This window comes from Typopeltis vanoorti, chromosome 25 (genome assembly GCF_054136105.1).
Source record: "Typopeltis vanoorti isolate ZY-2024b chromosome 25, IOZ_Tvanoo_1.0, whole genome shotgun sequence".
NCBI classification, from domain to species: domain Eukaryota; kingdom Metazoa; phylum Arthropoda; class Arachnida; order Uropygi; family Thelyphonidae; genus Typopeltis; species Typopeltis vanoorti.
In genome coordinates, this window is record NC_143573.1 from 44200463 (window position 1) to 44216919 (window position 16457).

The 16457-nt window shown below is 37.2% G+C and overlaps 1 protein-coding gene across 2 annotated transcripts in view; it reads right to left on the reverse strand.

Annotated features, from left to right (window-relative positions):
- The window catches only part of LOC150092698 (NAD-dependent protein deacetylase sirtuin-3-like), a 143604-nt gene that overhangs the window by 72346 nt on the left and 54801 nt on the right, over nucleotides 1–16457 (reverse strand). For both annotated transcript variants that reach the window (XM_090414709.1, XM_090414710.1), the window contains exon 6: nucleotides 6739–6789. In XM_090414709.1, coding sequence (XP_090270835.1) covers nucleotides 6739–6789 — 51 coding nt within the window. The remainder of the gene's footprint in view (nucleotides 1–6738; nucleotides 6790–16457) is intronic.

The window sequence follows — 16457 nt, forward strand, 5'->3', positions numbered from 1 at the left end:
TTCTAGCCCATCCAAAATCCTCTCTTACACCTTCTCCCTAAAACGGTTCCTCACACTCTCTTCTTTTAAGCGAAACCACTTAAATGTCTTTCTCCCATGGCTTCCAAAGGTTCCTATCTTCAACTTTATTTTAAAGTCTGCACACAGCAGCTGGTGTTGCTGCGACTCTTGATCTGTTGGGATTACCTTATGATTTGTTGCTGCCTTAATTTCTCCTAGTCAAAATGTAGTCAATCTGTGAACTGTTGTTGCGACTTCTAAATATTAAAAAATATTAAATATTAAATGTGAACTATTAAAAAATAAAACTTACCCACAGCAGCAAATACTGTACAATAATACTGTTTAAGGCGATAGATTGATTTAATAATAAATGCACCTGCATTTATTATTATATATTATCTTCTAAATTGTAGAAGTAAGGAGATTCTGGTTCCATTGTACAAGGCTCTGATTAGGCCACATATGGACTACTGCACATAAATTTGGTCACCTGGTTTTCAAAAGGATGAAGAGATGTTGGAGAAGATCCAGAGGCAATTGACCAAAATAGTTTATAAACTCTAGAATGTTGAGTATGAAGAAAGGTTGAGATGATGCAATTTGCAGAATCTAGTGGATAGGAGGAAGAGGGGGTGATATGATAGAGATGTACAAGTTAGAAGGGTTGTTACATGATTAATGTTGAAGAAGTTTTTCATAAAATGGTGGAAGATTGGGGGAGAACAAGAGGTCATCGCTGGAAGTTATATAAGGAGGGTATGAACAAGAGAGTGAGAAGCAGGTTGTTCGCATGGAGAGTTGTGAATGATTGGAATGCATTGCCTGAGAGCATGGTGTCTGCAGAGAATTTGAATGTGCTTAAAACACAGTATGAGATGAGCTGTATATGCCAAAAGGGATCGCCTAGATGAGTTTGTGACTCCACAGTGTCTTAGGATAATAATAGCTATTATTATTTCTTATGTTCATGGTACATCTGAAAAGATAACTAAGGTTATATATTTAGTTTAATCCTTTATCCAAGTGTAAGCAAACAAGTTTGCACCTGAAGTATCTCCAGGACTGGTGCAACTTGTGGCAAAGGTGGACTGAGTTCTCATCACTTACCTTAGTAACCAAGTGAAAAAAATTTCCAACATCTTTCTCTAATCCAGAGTAATTTAATAATAAGGTGTGACACGTTTTGGCAACTGGCATATGGAAATATGACTTCTGCATTGCTTCAACCTTGGTATCACCTCTGGGTCTGGTTCCCACTGAAGAGACCTCAATAAAAGTCGGAACCAGTCTGGGTAGTGACCCTTCCCATAATGCATAGCATTATACACATCAGCAAGGAGATGTGCTTTGCATTATGCGATACTAAGGAAAGTGATGAGAACTCAGTCCACCATTGCCATGAGTTACCCCAGTAACAAAGATACTTCAGGTGCAAACTTGTTTGCTTACACTTGGATAAAGGATTAAACTAAATATATAATTTATAGTCTAACCAAGTGAAAAAACTTCCAATAACTAACCTTAGTTATTGGAAGTTTTGTGTGTCTACAAGAGTTGTAATTTCAGTTCTGATGACACTGGTTAGAAAACCAGCAGAATGTTAACAAGTTCAGTAAATTAATTATTATTATTATTATTATTACTGTTACCCCAAGGAGTTAAAGACTCATCTAGGAGGTCCTTTTATCATATACACAGCTCATCATACCGTGCTTTAAACACTCAAATTCTCTCAAGATACCACATCTCAGGCAAGGCATTCCGATCATTCACAACTCTGCATGAAAAAACCCTGCTCCTCACTCCCATACTCACATCCTCTTTAGATAGTTTCCAGGGATGACCTCTAGTTCTCCCCTGATAGCCCACTATTTTCTGTAGAACCTCTCCAGCATTTATCCTATAATAATCCCTTTCCTCATAATCGACATTCCAGAAGTCAGAAACTACCTTAGTCAGTCACCTTTGGACCCTTTCCAACATCTCTTCATCCTTCTAAAAAACCAGGTGACCAAATCTGGGCACAATAGTCCATGTGTGGCCTAATCAAAGCCCTATACAATGGAACAAGAATCTCCCTACTTCTTCAAGTCAGTGTTGTCTGCATCATTCCCAGAAGCCTTTGTGTTGCCTTCACAATTTTGGCTATGTGTCCCCTAAATTTCAGATCTTTATCCACTATCATTCCCAGATCTCTTATTTCCTCCACCTCCGACAATATCTCCTCACCAAGCATAAATTCTGTATCTCATTTTTGTTTTCCAAATTTTAAAACCTTACATTTTGCAACATTGAACTCACATCCCCATCTGGGCACAATAGTCCATGTGTGGCCTAATCAAAGCCCTATACAATGGAACAAGAATCTCCCTACTTCTACAAGTCAGTGTCATCTGCATCATTCCCAGAAGCCTTTGTGTTGCCTTCACAATTTTGGCTATGTGTCCCCTATATTTCAGATCCTTATCCACTATCACCCCCAGATCTCTTATTTCCTCCACCTCTGACAATATCTCCTCACCAAGCATAAATTCTGTATCCCATTTTTGTTTTCCAAATTTTAAAACTTTACATTTTGCAACATTGAACTCACATCCCCATTCCCATGCACAATCACTCAATTTATTCAAGCCTTCTTGTAAGGCCACAACATCTTCTCTACTCTTCATGGTTTGTCCCAACTTAGCATCATCTGCAAACAACTGAATATCTCCATCCAAATCTTAACCAATATCATTAATATACAAGTTAAACAGCAATGGCCCTAAAATATACTCCTGAGGCACACCACTAGTAACTTTCCTTTTCCTGGATATCGCTCCCCCATACACAACTTGTTGATATCTATCAGATAGCCAGTCTCCAATCCAATGCACCAATCTAATATCCAACCTCATCCACTCTAGTTAGACTATCAACTTATCATACGGTAATCTATCGAAAGACTTTGCAAAATCTAAGTACAGGTAGCCCTCGTATAACTCAGATGTTAGGTTCCACAGAAATGGCACATTACATAAATTGCATTATGCGAGACTCAGACCACATAGAAAAAGAAGGGTTTTGTTCCAAAATAGTTTTTTTTAATTATATAAACAACAATGACATATTCAACAAAAAATATTTGTGTTTAATTTAAGTAATTCATGTAAGTTAAGAAAACATATAAACTATGAAACAAAATACATACTATAAACTTATAAAAATATAAATGCGTAAACTTCATTGCCCATAATACATAAATGTTTTAGTCAAAATAAAATAAAGTGCATAATTTAATTGTCATCACTGTCTTCAAAACAAACATTTCGTAGATGTTCTTTATTTATGAATGGCCGGATGTCATCATCACTTGAAATCTCTTAGCTAATTTAGTTATCAAGAAGTCAGTAATAAGACCTTGCTTACCACTATGTTGCAATTTTTTATTAAGTTCATATGGAGTTAAACAAATATCCAATTGTCTTGTAAATTTTCCGGACCATTCCACTGAGGGATCACTATCCATAAAATAGCTTCCTAACTTTCTTGCTAAGTCCAATCCTTTTGCTAGTTTCTTTAAACTGAATTCTTTAACGGATTTATCACAATCAGAATCTTTGGCAGAACTTTCCACACCACTTGGTTCGATGTCATCTATTAAGTGCACCAGTTCCTTCTAATTTAAATCTATTTCCCCATCAATTAATTCACTAATTTAATTTTCAACCATATCACAAAAGCCAACTAAGTGGCCATTACTATAAAAATAAAATTTTTACATAAAAAAGCATTACATATTGTATGTAACTCACCAGAAAATAAAATGCTCAGCTTGAGATTACCACACTTATGATTTTTAATGTGCTTTCCTGGCAGAAAACGAAGACAACTTTCAACAATAAACACTTTATATGCTAAACAATTAATGTACATGTGTGCTAAAAGGTATTTCCCCTAATATAAATTCGCTACTTATAACTTACATGCACGATATGGGGAGACACAAATTTAACAAAGATAAAATTTGATTTTTAAGTCGCGCAGAGAAAAATATATAAAAAGATAAAGGGTTACTACAATTTGTAGACCATGTTTTTATCGAAACCGCATTGTATAAGTACCATGTTGAACTAGGGTTATGACAACTTGTAGACCACGTTATATTGAAACCATGTTGCATAAGTACCGCGTTAAATGAGGGTTACCTGTATATCACTGTGTGTCCTTCTCCTCTGTCCATGGAAGCAGTCACCTTATTGTAATAAGTAAGTAGATTACCTTCCATGCTGTCCATGAAAGATAATACTATGGTTGTGAATCTAATTCTGAATCCTAGTTCTCACAAGCTTCTCCAACAACTTAACTACAACACCTGACACAGAGATAGCCCTATAGTTTGATGCTTGGGTTCTATCACCTCCTTTATGAAGTGGCATAATCTTGCTCTCTTTCCACTCCTTAGGACTTGACCCAGTGCAAGACTCATATGAAAAAAATATGTCAAGGCCGGCGTCAACTCCCTGGCACATTTGTTCAAAATACATGGTGATATGTTATCAAGTCCCACAGTCTTATTTACATCTAGTTTGCTCAACTCCCCATACACCTCTTGCTCACTTACAGTCAGTCTCTCTTCCCCATCATCAACTGCTCTCAATCTCTCCATGAAGTCAGATTCACAAGATTGAAAGACCTTTATGAACTGCTCATTAAGTATCTTCACCACATCTGCAACAGCTGTCTTTATACCATTTTCTCCAATCAATGTCATCCTTCCATAATCATTCTTTCTTTTGCTGGCTACATATCGAAAGAACTCTTTAGGATTCTTTTTTGGCTTCATTAGCTAACTGCTGTTCATACATCTCTTCAGCTACCCTCACCAACCAAGTCACCAGCCTTGCCTGGTCTTTGGTCCATGAAATAACCATGGAATTGGTTATTTCACTTCTCTTATGCTGCCTCCATAATGCCCCTTTTCTCTGTATGCTTAATCTCTTTATTCATCCATTCACACCTACCTTATTTAACCTTCTCACCCTTAGAATACATTTAGACATTGCATTTACTAGATAGTTTTGAAAATTGCCCAAGCTGCATTGATCTCTTTTCCAGCTAACTCCTCATTCCATGCTACACCTGCAAGCTGTCTCCTGAGCTCTTCATAATCCCCCCCCTCCCTCATGGTCACTCTCACCAAATGGTGGGTGATTTGATACTTCATTTATAATTACATCCTCTGATGAGATGACCAATTCCAAGACTCTTAATCCTCGTCTGCCCTCTGTTACATACTGTCTGAAGTAGTTATCCCTCAAAAACTCAAGAAATTCATTTTCTTTACTTCCAGTTGCTATCTAATCTATATTGTCATAATTAAAATCGACCATAATGATCACCCTTTTCTTATTTGCTTGGCTAATTTGATTATAAATTTCATAATCACTACCATCCACATTTCCTGGTCTATAACAACATCCAACCAAGTATTTCATTCCATTCACCTCTATCTCACACCATACTGCCTCAAAACCACTGGCACTATTTCCCTCTTGCATCTCTACTTTGTAGGGACATAACTCATCGATAGCACTCCCCCTCCCTTTTTACCCCTTCTATCCTCACGAAACACATCATACCCTTCCACATCTATTCCTGTCAGGATGTCGTCCTGATCTAACCATGTCTCACTTATTCCAACAATTTTTGGGTGAACAGACTCAATTAGTGCAATCATTTCATCTGCCTTGTTTCTTACACTTCTAGCATTTGTATATAAACACAACAGCTCATTCCTGGATCTACAGCTAGTTCCACTGATACCACTCATTCAATGTGATCTCTCCATGCTCAACTGGGGCCATTTCCTTTTCTGCTTATTAATTTTAGAACCCTCTTCAATCCCAACTGTTTCCTCTTGATCCAGGTCATCCCATTCCTTTTCTGTCTACACATGCTCTCACATCCTTTTGGAGCATTCGTCTTTCTCACGCTGTGTACCCCAATCCATCCTGAGCCTCCCTATTTCCCTGTTCATCATGCATTTTCCATACTCATGCTACTTACTTCCTCATTCATAACCACCTCTTCAACTCTCCTGTTGTACTCTGCTGCTCTTCCACATCACTTCTCACTTGATCTGATTCAGCTCTGTACTCACTTCTCTAACTTCCAGCAACAGTCTCTCCAAGTGACTCACACCATAACCACTCAAATGCAGTCCATTGCTCCCATACGGTTCACTTCGTCCTTCAAACTCATTCCACACATTAACAAATTGTACTCCCCTCTCCTCACACATTTTAGCCAACATATCATTCATAATCCTTGCTCTCTGCCTCATCTCACCACAGTCATACCTAGCAACACGCTCACTACCCTTCCTGTCACACTATTCTCTTTTATCCATCTAAGCAGCTTCCTGATATCCATTCTGACATGCTGTTTGTCTTCTGTCAAGTCATTTGTACCTATTAAAACCATCAACTCCTTTGCTCTCTCCCTCCTCATATCCAATGCCTCAATCACGCTACTCATTTTACTGCCAGGAAAACATACCTTGTGCATCCTCTCATCCAACACACCTTTAATAATGGAGTTGCCAATAATGGAGAGGGAGCGCAATTGTTATCTCTTTTTCTGGCATTATGTTTATATAATGAAGTACTGTTATAAATAACCCATAATCCTTTCTATATGCAAACAGAAAATAATTTTCACTTTACATATAGCAATATATGCTATATAACTTACCTTGCATTTCTCCTTCTTGCATATAGGAATTTCACCAGAAAGTATTGTATCCTTTAAAAGAAATTTCCTTCTTAAAATTTCATACTATAATAATAATAAAACCTTGAATATATAATACATATACACATTGATTTATATTTTTATATATATCAACATGTCCTGGAATGTACTCTCAATTAGAGAGCACATTCTTTTTTATGTGTCTCTAGCCTACAAAAGATTTTTGTGTAAACCTATAGTACATTAAGTACCAAGAATAGACTAAGGATTTTTTTCTATTTTTATTAATTTTTTTTTAATTTTATGTTTTTTTAATTTCTCACACAGTCCAGAAACCCTGTTCTAAAAAATCAAACATGGAACTTTTTCAAGCAACTTTAGGCCTCCAATAAGCAGGGTGGTGGTCTTGCACTGGGTGATGAAATTCATCTAAGGGATATTATAACTGCAGTGAGAATATAGCAAACAGGCCAGAGAGGTGGTTGCTGACAGCAAAAGAATGCAACCAACAAAAGTAGAAGTTCAACAGGAAGGCAGGCTTGAAAGAGGCAGTGCATTTGATGTTAATTGGCATGAGACAATAGGGCAAAATATATAACTGACTATAGACTGGGAAGTGAGGAAGCACGAAGAAAAATATAGATGCAATGCACTGCCAGATCAACACAATGCGTACAGAGCAAGTAATCATGAAGTACTTTAACTATGGGAACATAGTGGAAAAGAAAATATGGAGAAAGAAAGGGAATTTAATTGCTACTGAAGCAGTAATTACCTATAACAGCATGTGATGGAGGTGATCTGAGGTTAGGAAGTGTGAGATCTGGCTTCAGCATCAAAGATCACATCCATATCAAGGCAGCCAGCGACTTTGACTATGACTAGGGAAAGTGATCATTCAATAGTGACCAGAAGGGCAGCTAATCATACTATACTTTTAGCTAAAAATGGGGAGGAGGGTAATTAGAGAGCCAGTAATTATGACAAGCTTAGGAGGCAGCTTGGAAATGTGCAATGTCATAAGAAACTGAAAGGGAAATATATATATTATCTGTGTATGGAAAATGGTCAAGGGGTCTGAGAGATGCAATATCAGACTGCATGCCCAGAAATCAGGATGATAAATCACACAGGAGTTAAATGAATGAGCAGCATCATTAAGCAAAAAAAAAAAAAAAAAAATGTGGAAGAAATATAAAGAGAATATCAGTACAATGCACAGACAAGAAGAAACCAACATTGCAAGGAAGGCAAAATCAAATTAGAAAAAATTAGCTGAGGAGACCAAAGGAAATTCCAAAGAGTTCCTTCGGTATTATGAGGAGTAAATGGAATGATTATGGAATGATAACTTTAATGAATGCTCATGGTAGAGAGGTTAGTTACAGAGCAGAGTTACAGTCAACTCTCACTACACCAAACACCATTATAACAAACTCCCTCGCCATAACAAACTATTGATTTGTCCCAAATGATATACAATGAGCATAAAGCTATTATAAAGAAATTTATCATAGCAAACTATCCACTATAACAAACAATTCCTGGTACCTACAAGATTACTATAGCTAGAGTTAATTGCATTTGGGTTTAGTTATTTTGCATTTTGGTCAAAACAACTAAGGCTATGAGGACAATGTCTGTTAATTGCATTGTAAAAATTTGATGTTGCCAAAATAAATTATCTAAAACATTGACTTTTCACAGTAGGAATTCACCTAAATTTTCTTGTACAAATGTATATTTTATTTCTCTATGTAAAGCTATCTGTATAAAGAGCAAAATAAGCCCAAAGGGAATTAACTCGCTCATTGTTTAAGAAGGGATGTAGAAGTATTGAAACCAAGAGCATTGCCTGAAATTCGGCATGCCTTTTGAAAATTGTTTGCAAGTCCCGTCACAGGTGACCTTCAAGGTCAATATTGAAAGGGCATGGCGCGAATCAAAAGGAAAGGCCTGTAGGCAGGATTAAGGAGGTAAAGGGAGAAAGTAAGATTGTCGGCGAATATTCGAGAAACATTATCCAGGGTTCTAAAAACTACTAGCAAGACTCGCACGGGGATGTTAGGGATCCCAAAAACTTAATCCAAGATGCAGGGACACTGGTGTTTAAAAGGTTTGCTTCTGAAATGAGAAGGGCTTCTTTTTCTTCATCCTGCATGATCCATCCACGAGAGACTGAGATCGAGAAGTGCCGTAAGTTCTGGTGGGGAAGATGGAGAGACCCGTCCACCAATAGCTGCTCCAGTCAAAGCCGAATATATCTGGAGGCGATAAGTTAAGGAGAAATCTTGCCGTATTGGTTTTGAAGTTCTGACGCTCGTTTGAGTAAGTGCACGACCCGACCTACACAGAAATCCTTTGCCGAGCAGTTCAAGGCGCTGGAAAGCTTACCCTATATCCCGCCAGCTGCTGCGACTATTCATCGGTGCCCTGTATTGCTTCAAGGAGAATTCCAAAACACGGAACGGAGGAGAGAAATCCCCCTCAAGCACCAGAATAAGAAAAAAAGGACGGAAGACACATGCAAAATAGGAAGAGACCCATGTGAGTCTATCTATTCATCAATTGTTTGTGAATTAAAAAAGAATTCCTGCACCAGAATAAGAAAAAAAGGATGGAAGACACATGCAAAATAGGAAGAGACCCATGTGAGTCTATCTATTCATTAATTGTTTGTGAATTAAGAAAGAATTCCCTATCAACCTGTTAAATTGTCTCGTTTAAGGAGATAGTAATTAGAGTGTTAACATTTCTTGTAAATATGTGTAATCGCTAATGAGTAAAGCATGAGCGCAGTTAATTTCCCTCGGAGAAAATATTGAGCTATTGAAATTTCTTTGATTAATTATATGTGTGCTTATGATTTAATTTTATGATAGAGGATGTTCCTGCTATCATATCATTGGAATGTTTGAAACTCAATGAGGTGGAGTGTATAAATCTAATTGCCTAGATTATGATTAAGTGTTTGAAAGGAATGAGATTATGAGAGATATATTTGTATACATGTATGTTGTATTTTGATTGATGCTAAATTAGGAATGTGAAGCGCACCTAACAAATTCATGTTATGTGTATAACTTCCCAATAGTTGTAATATAAAGTATGCTTGTTGAAAGTCTAACTAAGTAAGTGCGAAAGAATATACTAGAAACCAAGTTGAGTGATTGAGAAAGACTAAGAATTACCTTTCATAAATGAATCTTGTGATTTCATGTGATATGTACAATTATTAGACCAGAAATTAAACTTATTGTTATTGTTGATAAAAATAGTTGTCCAATTCAATCTTTTGCAATGCACTGATCCTAAAAACACTATTCGGACCTGATAGCAGAACCCCAATGATTAGTAGTGATTTGAGATAAAAAGCGAGTAATTTTTGCCATGACTGCAAACCTTGGCTAAGATAGGATATAAGTGATTATTTGATCTACTAGGATATGAAAGCTTTCTTTTGCCTAGAGGGGAATTTCAGAGGCACAGTCTTCAAACAAATAAATATCTGGAGATCCCAGGCATGAGAAAAAATACTTAAGGTAGAATAAGAAAGGCAATACAAAAATATTAAGATAATGAAATATTGTTGATAAGATATAAGATATATATAAGACATAAAGAAAACCCCCCGTTTACAGCATGTGGTCTTCTGGCTGTTTGGCATTTTGCTAGATTCTTCCAATTGTGCTAGCACAATTGGAAGAATAGCAGAACATTGCACCCTTCGATCGGAAAAGACCTGGGTTCGATCCTCGTCGTGATGAGGGGAATCCTTATATGGGCTTTTTTAGTTGAAAGTGAGTTAGTCGATCTCATATGGTAGTAGCAGGGTTTTGCCTCCCAGAGACTCGGTTTTTCATCCCACATACAGACAAATCAGCCTATAGAACACATACAATTTACAGACAAAAATTATTGTTGTTGCTGATAATGGGTGATAGATGACATAGTTGGAGAATTAAGTAGTAGTGGAGAGGATGAGATGCATTTAGTGAAGTTGAGTGCCCTCCCTGGAGGTGTCACATAATAATAATAATAATAATAATAATATAGTAATAAAAACCTGAGTTTCCAGGAGGAAACAAACTCTATTACATCTTTAAGAGATAGGCTGGAGAGAGAGAAAGAGCGATATTTCTATTACAGTTAACTCTCATATAGCAAACTCCATTATAAAATTCATTCACAATATAATACTGAATAACACCATGATATTCCAAAGGAAATTCGCTATAGCAAACTTATGTATAGGTGACTCTTTCTCACTACAACAAACTTGTAGTTCCAAGAAGTTTGATTATAGTGAGTCAACTGTATGTAATGGAGACTGCAAGATAGAGGTAGCAAATTATAAATTGTTCAATATCTCAGGAATGGTAGTTATCATACTAAAAAGTTGGTTACAAGCAGAATTCAGCAATGAGTGGAAAGGAATATGATATGGGAAGCAGCATAGCTATACGAAGAATAGATCATGTCTTAATAGCATTCTCACCTTCTATAATAAAGTGACAGCTGAGATTGAAAAAGGAAATGGCTAGTATCATGCAACTGCTAGGCTTTAGAAAGGCATTTAACAGGATCCTTTTAACATTTAACAAAGAGTAGCATATGGTAGAACAGAATCAAGGAGAATATAGATAACCAGTGGTGTTCCACAATACTGGGGCCATTACTATTCAATTTGTATATTAATGATATAGAGAATAATTTGAAGGGGGATACCCAGTTGTTTGCTGCTGCTGATGATGATGATGCAAAACTGTGGAGAGGCAATAGTTAAAAAAGGTGATAGTGTAGGAGGAGTTAAATAAACTGGCAGTTTAGGCAAAGCATAATAGTCACTATCAGTTTAATGTGGCAAGTATAAATCAGTGCACAGGTTGTGCAGAAGGAAGAGTGTAGAGTTTGTGGATATACGGAGTGAATATACAAGGCACATGATTTGAATTTGAATGAATTTAAAGTTACATATCTTAATAAAGTATTGTTCAGTAAAACTTTGGAAGTATGCAAAGTGGGAAAACTACAATGTATTTTTAGGGGGGGGGGAACATGAAAATGCGTCCTAGACATGAGCAAATGGAGAGTGCTCACATGATGCAGAACGTAGCTACCAAGCTTCTTAACTTACATTAGTGGGATTATCAAGACAAGGGATAAGGGAGGTTATCGATTATTATTATTATATGGACACCTCCATGGCAGGACACCCAATCAACCTATTATACCTCTCCTTGAACCCATTAACAGACAAAGCACTCACAACTGACTCTGGCAACCCATTTCACTCATTCACAACTCTCCAAGCAAAAAATCTAGTCCTCACACTCCTACTAAACATATCTTTATTCAACTTCCAGGGATGACCCCTTGTTCTGGTCCCTCTAGCCAAGTGCTGAAACATTTCCCCTGCATCTGTCCTATAAAACTCTTTAAATAACTTAAATGTTTCTATCATATCCCCGCTTTTACCCCTATCAACCAACTTCTGCAATCCACACACACCCACAATCTATCTTCACATGGAACATTTCGCAGACCACTCATCATCTTGGTCACTCGCCTCTGAATCTTCTCCACCACTTCCTCATCCCCAAGAAACATAGAGGATCAGACTTGAGCACAGTAATCCAGATGTGAGTGTATCAAGGTCTCATAAAGAGGAATTACAACTTCCTAATCTCTACTTGTTAATGTGTTCTTCACTAGCTAAGTAATCTTATGGGCTAATTTAGCAACCTTAGCAATATGTCCTCTAAACTTTAAATCTCTGTCTACCACCACCCCTAAATCACTATCTTCATCTATTTCCTGGAGTATAGTACCATCAATGTGATACACAGCTTGTAATCTATTTATCCTAAAATGTATAACTACACATCTCGACATTAAACCGACACCCATTAACTTTTGCCCATACTGACAGCCTATTTAAATCTTCCTGCAAGCTCTCCACATCACCTTAAGTATTACTCTACCTAATTTCAGTTGTTTGTTGATGATGTGAAATTAGGTAGAGTAATATCATTTATGTACAAATTAAACAGTAATAGTCGCACTGAACCTTGTGGCACACCACTACTCACCTGTTTTTGCCTCAATTCTGCCCCTTCATATACCACTTTTCGATATCTGCCCAGCAGCCACCCTCTTATCCACTTAACCAGTGTCATATCCATCCTCATTTGTTCTAATTTGTGTAACAGTGTTCCACGTGATATTCTGTCAAATATCTTTGCAAAATTCAGCAAAATCATCATGTAGCCATTCCCTTTATCCAACTCAGCTGTTGCTCTATTATAAAAAGTTAGTAAATTACATATTACAAGTTGGTAAATTACAAATTACAAGTCGAGATATGTAAAATCATTCCTTTGCATAAGGGAGGTTCTAAGACTACAGTAGCAAATTATAGACAAATCAGTATCTCAGGTGTGGTGGTAAAAGTACTAGAAAAATTGGTTAAAAAGAGAATTCTAGAATGGGTAGATAAAAATATGATACTGTATGAGGGTCAACATGGCTTTGTGAAGAGACCCTTCACAAAGCCATGTTGACCCTCATACAGTATCATATTTTTATCTACCCATTCTAGAATTCTCTTTTTAACCAATTTTTCTAGTACTTTTACCACCACACCTGAGATACTGATTTGTCTATAATTTGCTACTGTAGTCTTAGAACCTTCCTTATGCAAAGGAATGATTTTGCCCTCTTTCCACTCCCTTGAAACTCTACCAGTGCTTAGACTTAAATTAAATAGCTTAGTCGAAGGCATTGCCAGTTCCCTTGCACATTCTCACAAAACCCTAGCTCATATCCCATCTAATCCCACAGCTGTATTTACATCCGGATTCTGCAATATCCTAAGAACCTCCAATTAATCCATCTCTGTTCTCACATTAGTGTCTGTCACATAGAAAAGACACTAAAAGAAAGGTCTGTCACATAGGTTAAAGCAGTAACCTCACTAGGACAACATATGCTTGCAAAGTGGTTACTTGGTAACCCAACTATTTTATCTGCTTTTGTCTCCTCATGACCATCATCCATAGTCATTCTTCCTCTTACTTGCCACATAACAAAATAACTATTTGGGATTTACTTTGGCCTACTCAGCTAAATTCTTCTGATAATCTGATTTTGCCTTCCTTGCCGCTGGTCACCTTTCTTGCCCGAGCCGTGTACTGTTCATGAGTTTGCTGGTTACCTTTATCTTTATATATCCTCCACAGCATTTTCTTCTTCTGCAGCTTGTGCTTAATGATATTATTCATCCAATTAACTCCTACCTGATTAACCCTCCTTACCCTAGGTACACAATTTCATACTGCTTCCTCTAGATGACCCTTAACCATATCACATGCACTACTAACATCCTTACCCTGTAGTGTTTTATGTCATGGCACATACAGATTTAAGCTTTTTCCAAAGCATGTCATAATCAGCTGCCTTGTAGTTCCACAAATATTCTACCCCTTCTTGATAGAATATTCCTCATGTTTTACAATCTCCCAAGTCAAAATGGCATGGTCACTTTCACCAACTGGAGGCAATGTTGTTACCTTGGTTATGGATAGCTCTTCTGATCCTATGACCAGGTATAATGCTCTCCCATCTCTAGTCCCCTCTATTACATGCTGCATAAGTAATTATCCCTCAGCAGGTGTAAAAATTCTATTTACTTCTTGCTATGTGATCTTTCTTCCTTCCAGTCTATACCCCATAATAATCACTTGACCTATGCTTGTTGTACTAATTTAGCGATGCATGTCTTCCAGATCATCTGTGGAAATCCCTGGCCTATAGTAACAACCAACTGCATATTTTGTCTTAATCTCACACCAGATTGCTTCAAATGAACATCCACCCTCCTGCCTGTCTCCTGTTCTTTTTGGTTGCAATTCATCTGCTGTCATCAGCAGTACTCATCTCCCCATTCTATTTTCTCTATCTTCCTTGAAAATACTAAATCGTTCACATTCAATCTCTGTACCTACATCATCTGCTGTTAGTCAAGTTTCACTAAACTTTTATGCTTACTATTATTAACATCTGCCATCCATGGAGTCAGAGACTCATCGTGGGAGGTACACACTATCACACACAAAGCTATGAAACTGTGCCTTAAATTGACTCAATTTGTCTACATCCACAACACACACACACACACACTCAGGCAGTGCATTCCATTCACCAAGCACTCTCCATGCAAAAAACTTTTTTCTCACTCCTCTGCTCACACCCTTCGTAAACAGTTTCCAGCAATGGCTTCTTGTTCTATTTCCCCCCCTTCCATTCTATGAAAAATATCCTCCATGTCAACATGATAACAATATCCTGCTCCTATTCACAAGGCTTTGCAATTTACACTGTCTCAATCAGTCATACTCCACATTCCAAAGATCACTGACCACCTTTGTGAATTTTCTCTGGACCCTTTCTAGCATATCCTCATCACCATGAAAACCAGGTAATCAAATCTATGCACAATAATCCATGAGACCTGATCAAGGCATTATACAATGGCATTATAACTACTTCATTTCTGCACATCAGGGTCCTCCACATCAATGTCAAATATGACCACATTGCACAACTTGTGCAATGTGGTCCCAGAACTTCAGGTTTCTCATCTCCTCTACCTCATTTAAAGTTTCTTGACCAAGTGTATACTTTGCATCCCAAAGTTGCTTACCAAATTTCAAAACCTTTCAGATTGCAACACTGAATTGACGGTTCCACTTACTGGCCCATTCATACAATCTATCAAGTCCACCTGTAAGGCCATAACATCTGCTTGTCTCTGCATTACTCTCCACAATTTTGCATCTCTGCAAACAACAGCATATCACCCAATAAAGCAATCCCAATATCATTCAGATACAAATTGAACAACAATGGTCTTAAAACTGATCTCTGTGATACACCACTAGTGACTTTCCTCTTTCTGGATACTGCACATCCATTATACAACTTTCTGATACTTATCTGACAGCCAGTCACTGAACCAACTCAGAAGTCTGTTATCCAATCTGTCTGTTTCAATTTATTTAACAGCTTGTTGTGTGGCTGTCTATCAAAAGCTTTTGTAAAATCTAAGTATACCACTGAATATGCATTTCCCTTGTCAAAGACATTTGTCACCTTGTCATAGTACATAAATTAGTAAAAAATGATCTCCCTTTAACAAATCCATGCTGACAACCACAGAGAATACTGCTGTTATCAACCCATTTCTAAATCCTGATTCTCACCAATCTCTAGTATCTTCACAACAACTCCAGATATACAGATCGGCCTATAATTTGAAGCTACAGTCTTATCGCCACCTTTATGCAGTGGAACAATTTTACCCTCCTTCCACTACCTTGGAACCTGAGCTGTTGTAAGACTCTTATTAAACAGGCATGCTAATGCAACTGCCAATTCCTTAGAACATTCCCTTAAGATGCATGGTGATATGTCATCAAATACTATCACCTTATTTACATCAAGTTTATTGATTTCCTCAAATACCTACTACTAATTCCCAATTAAGGCATGAAACACCCTTATAAATTGATCACTGAATACCTCAACAATGTCTTCTGCTGCAGTAACTATTCTATCACTTTCATCATTAATCATTAATTATTATTATTATTACATGACACCTCCAAGGAGTCCAAAGACTCATCGAGGGAGGGCACCCACTCTATAACTCTCTGTCT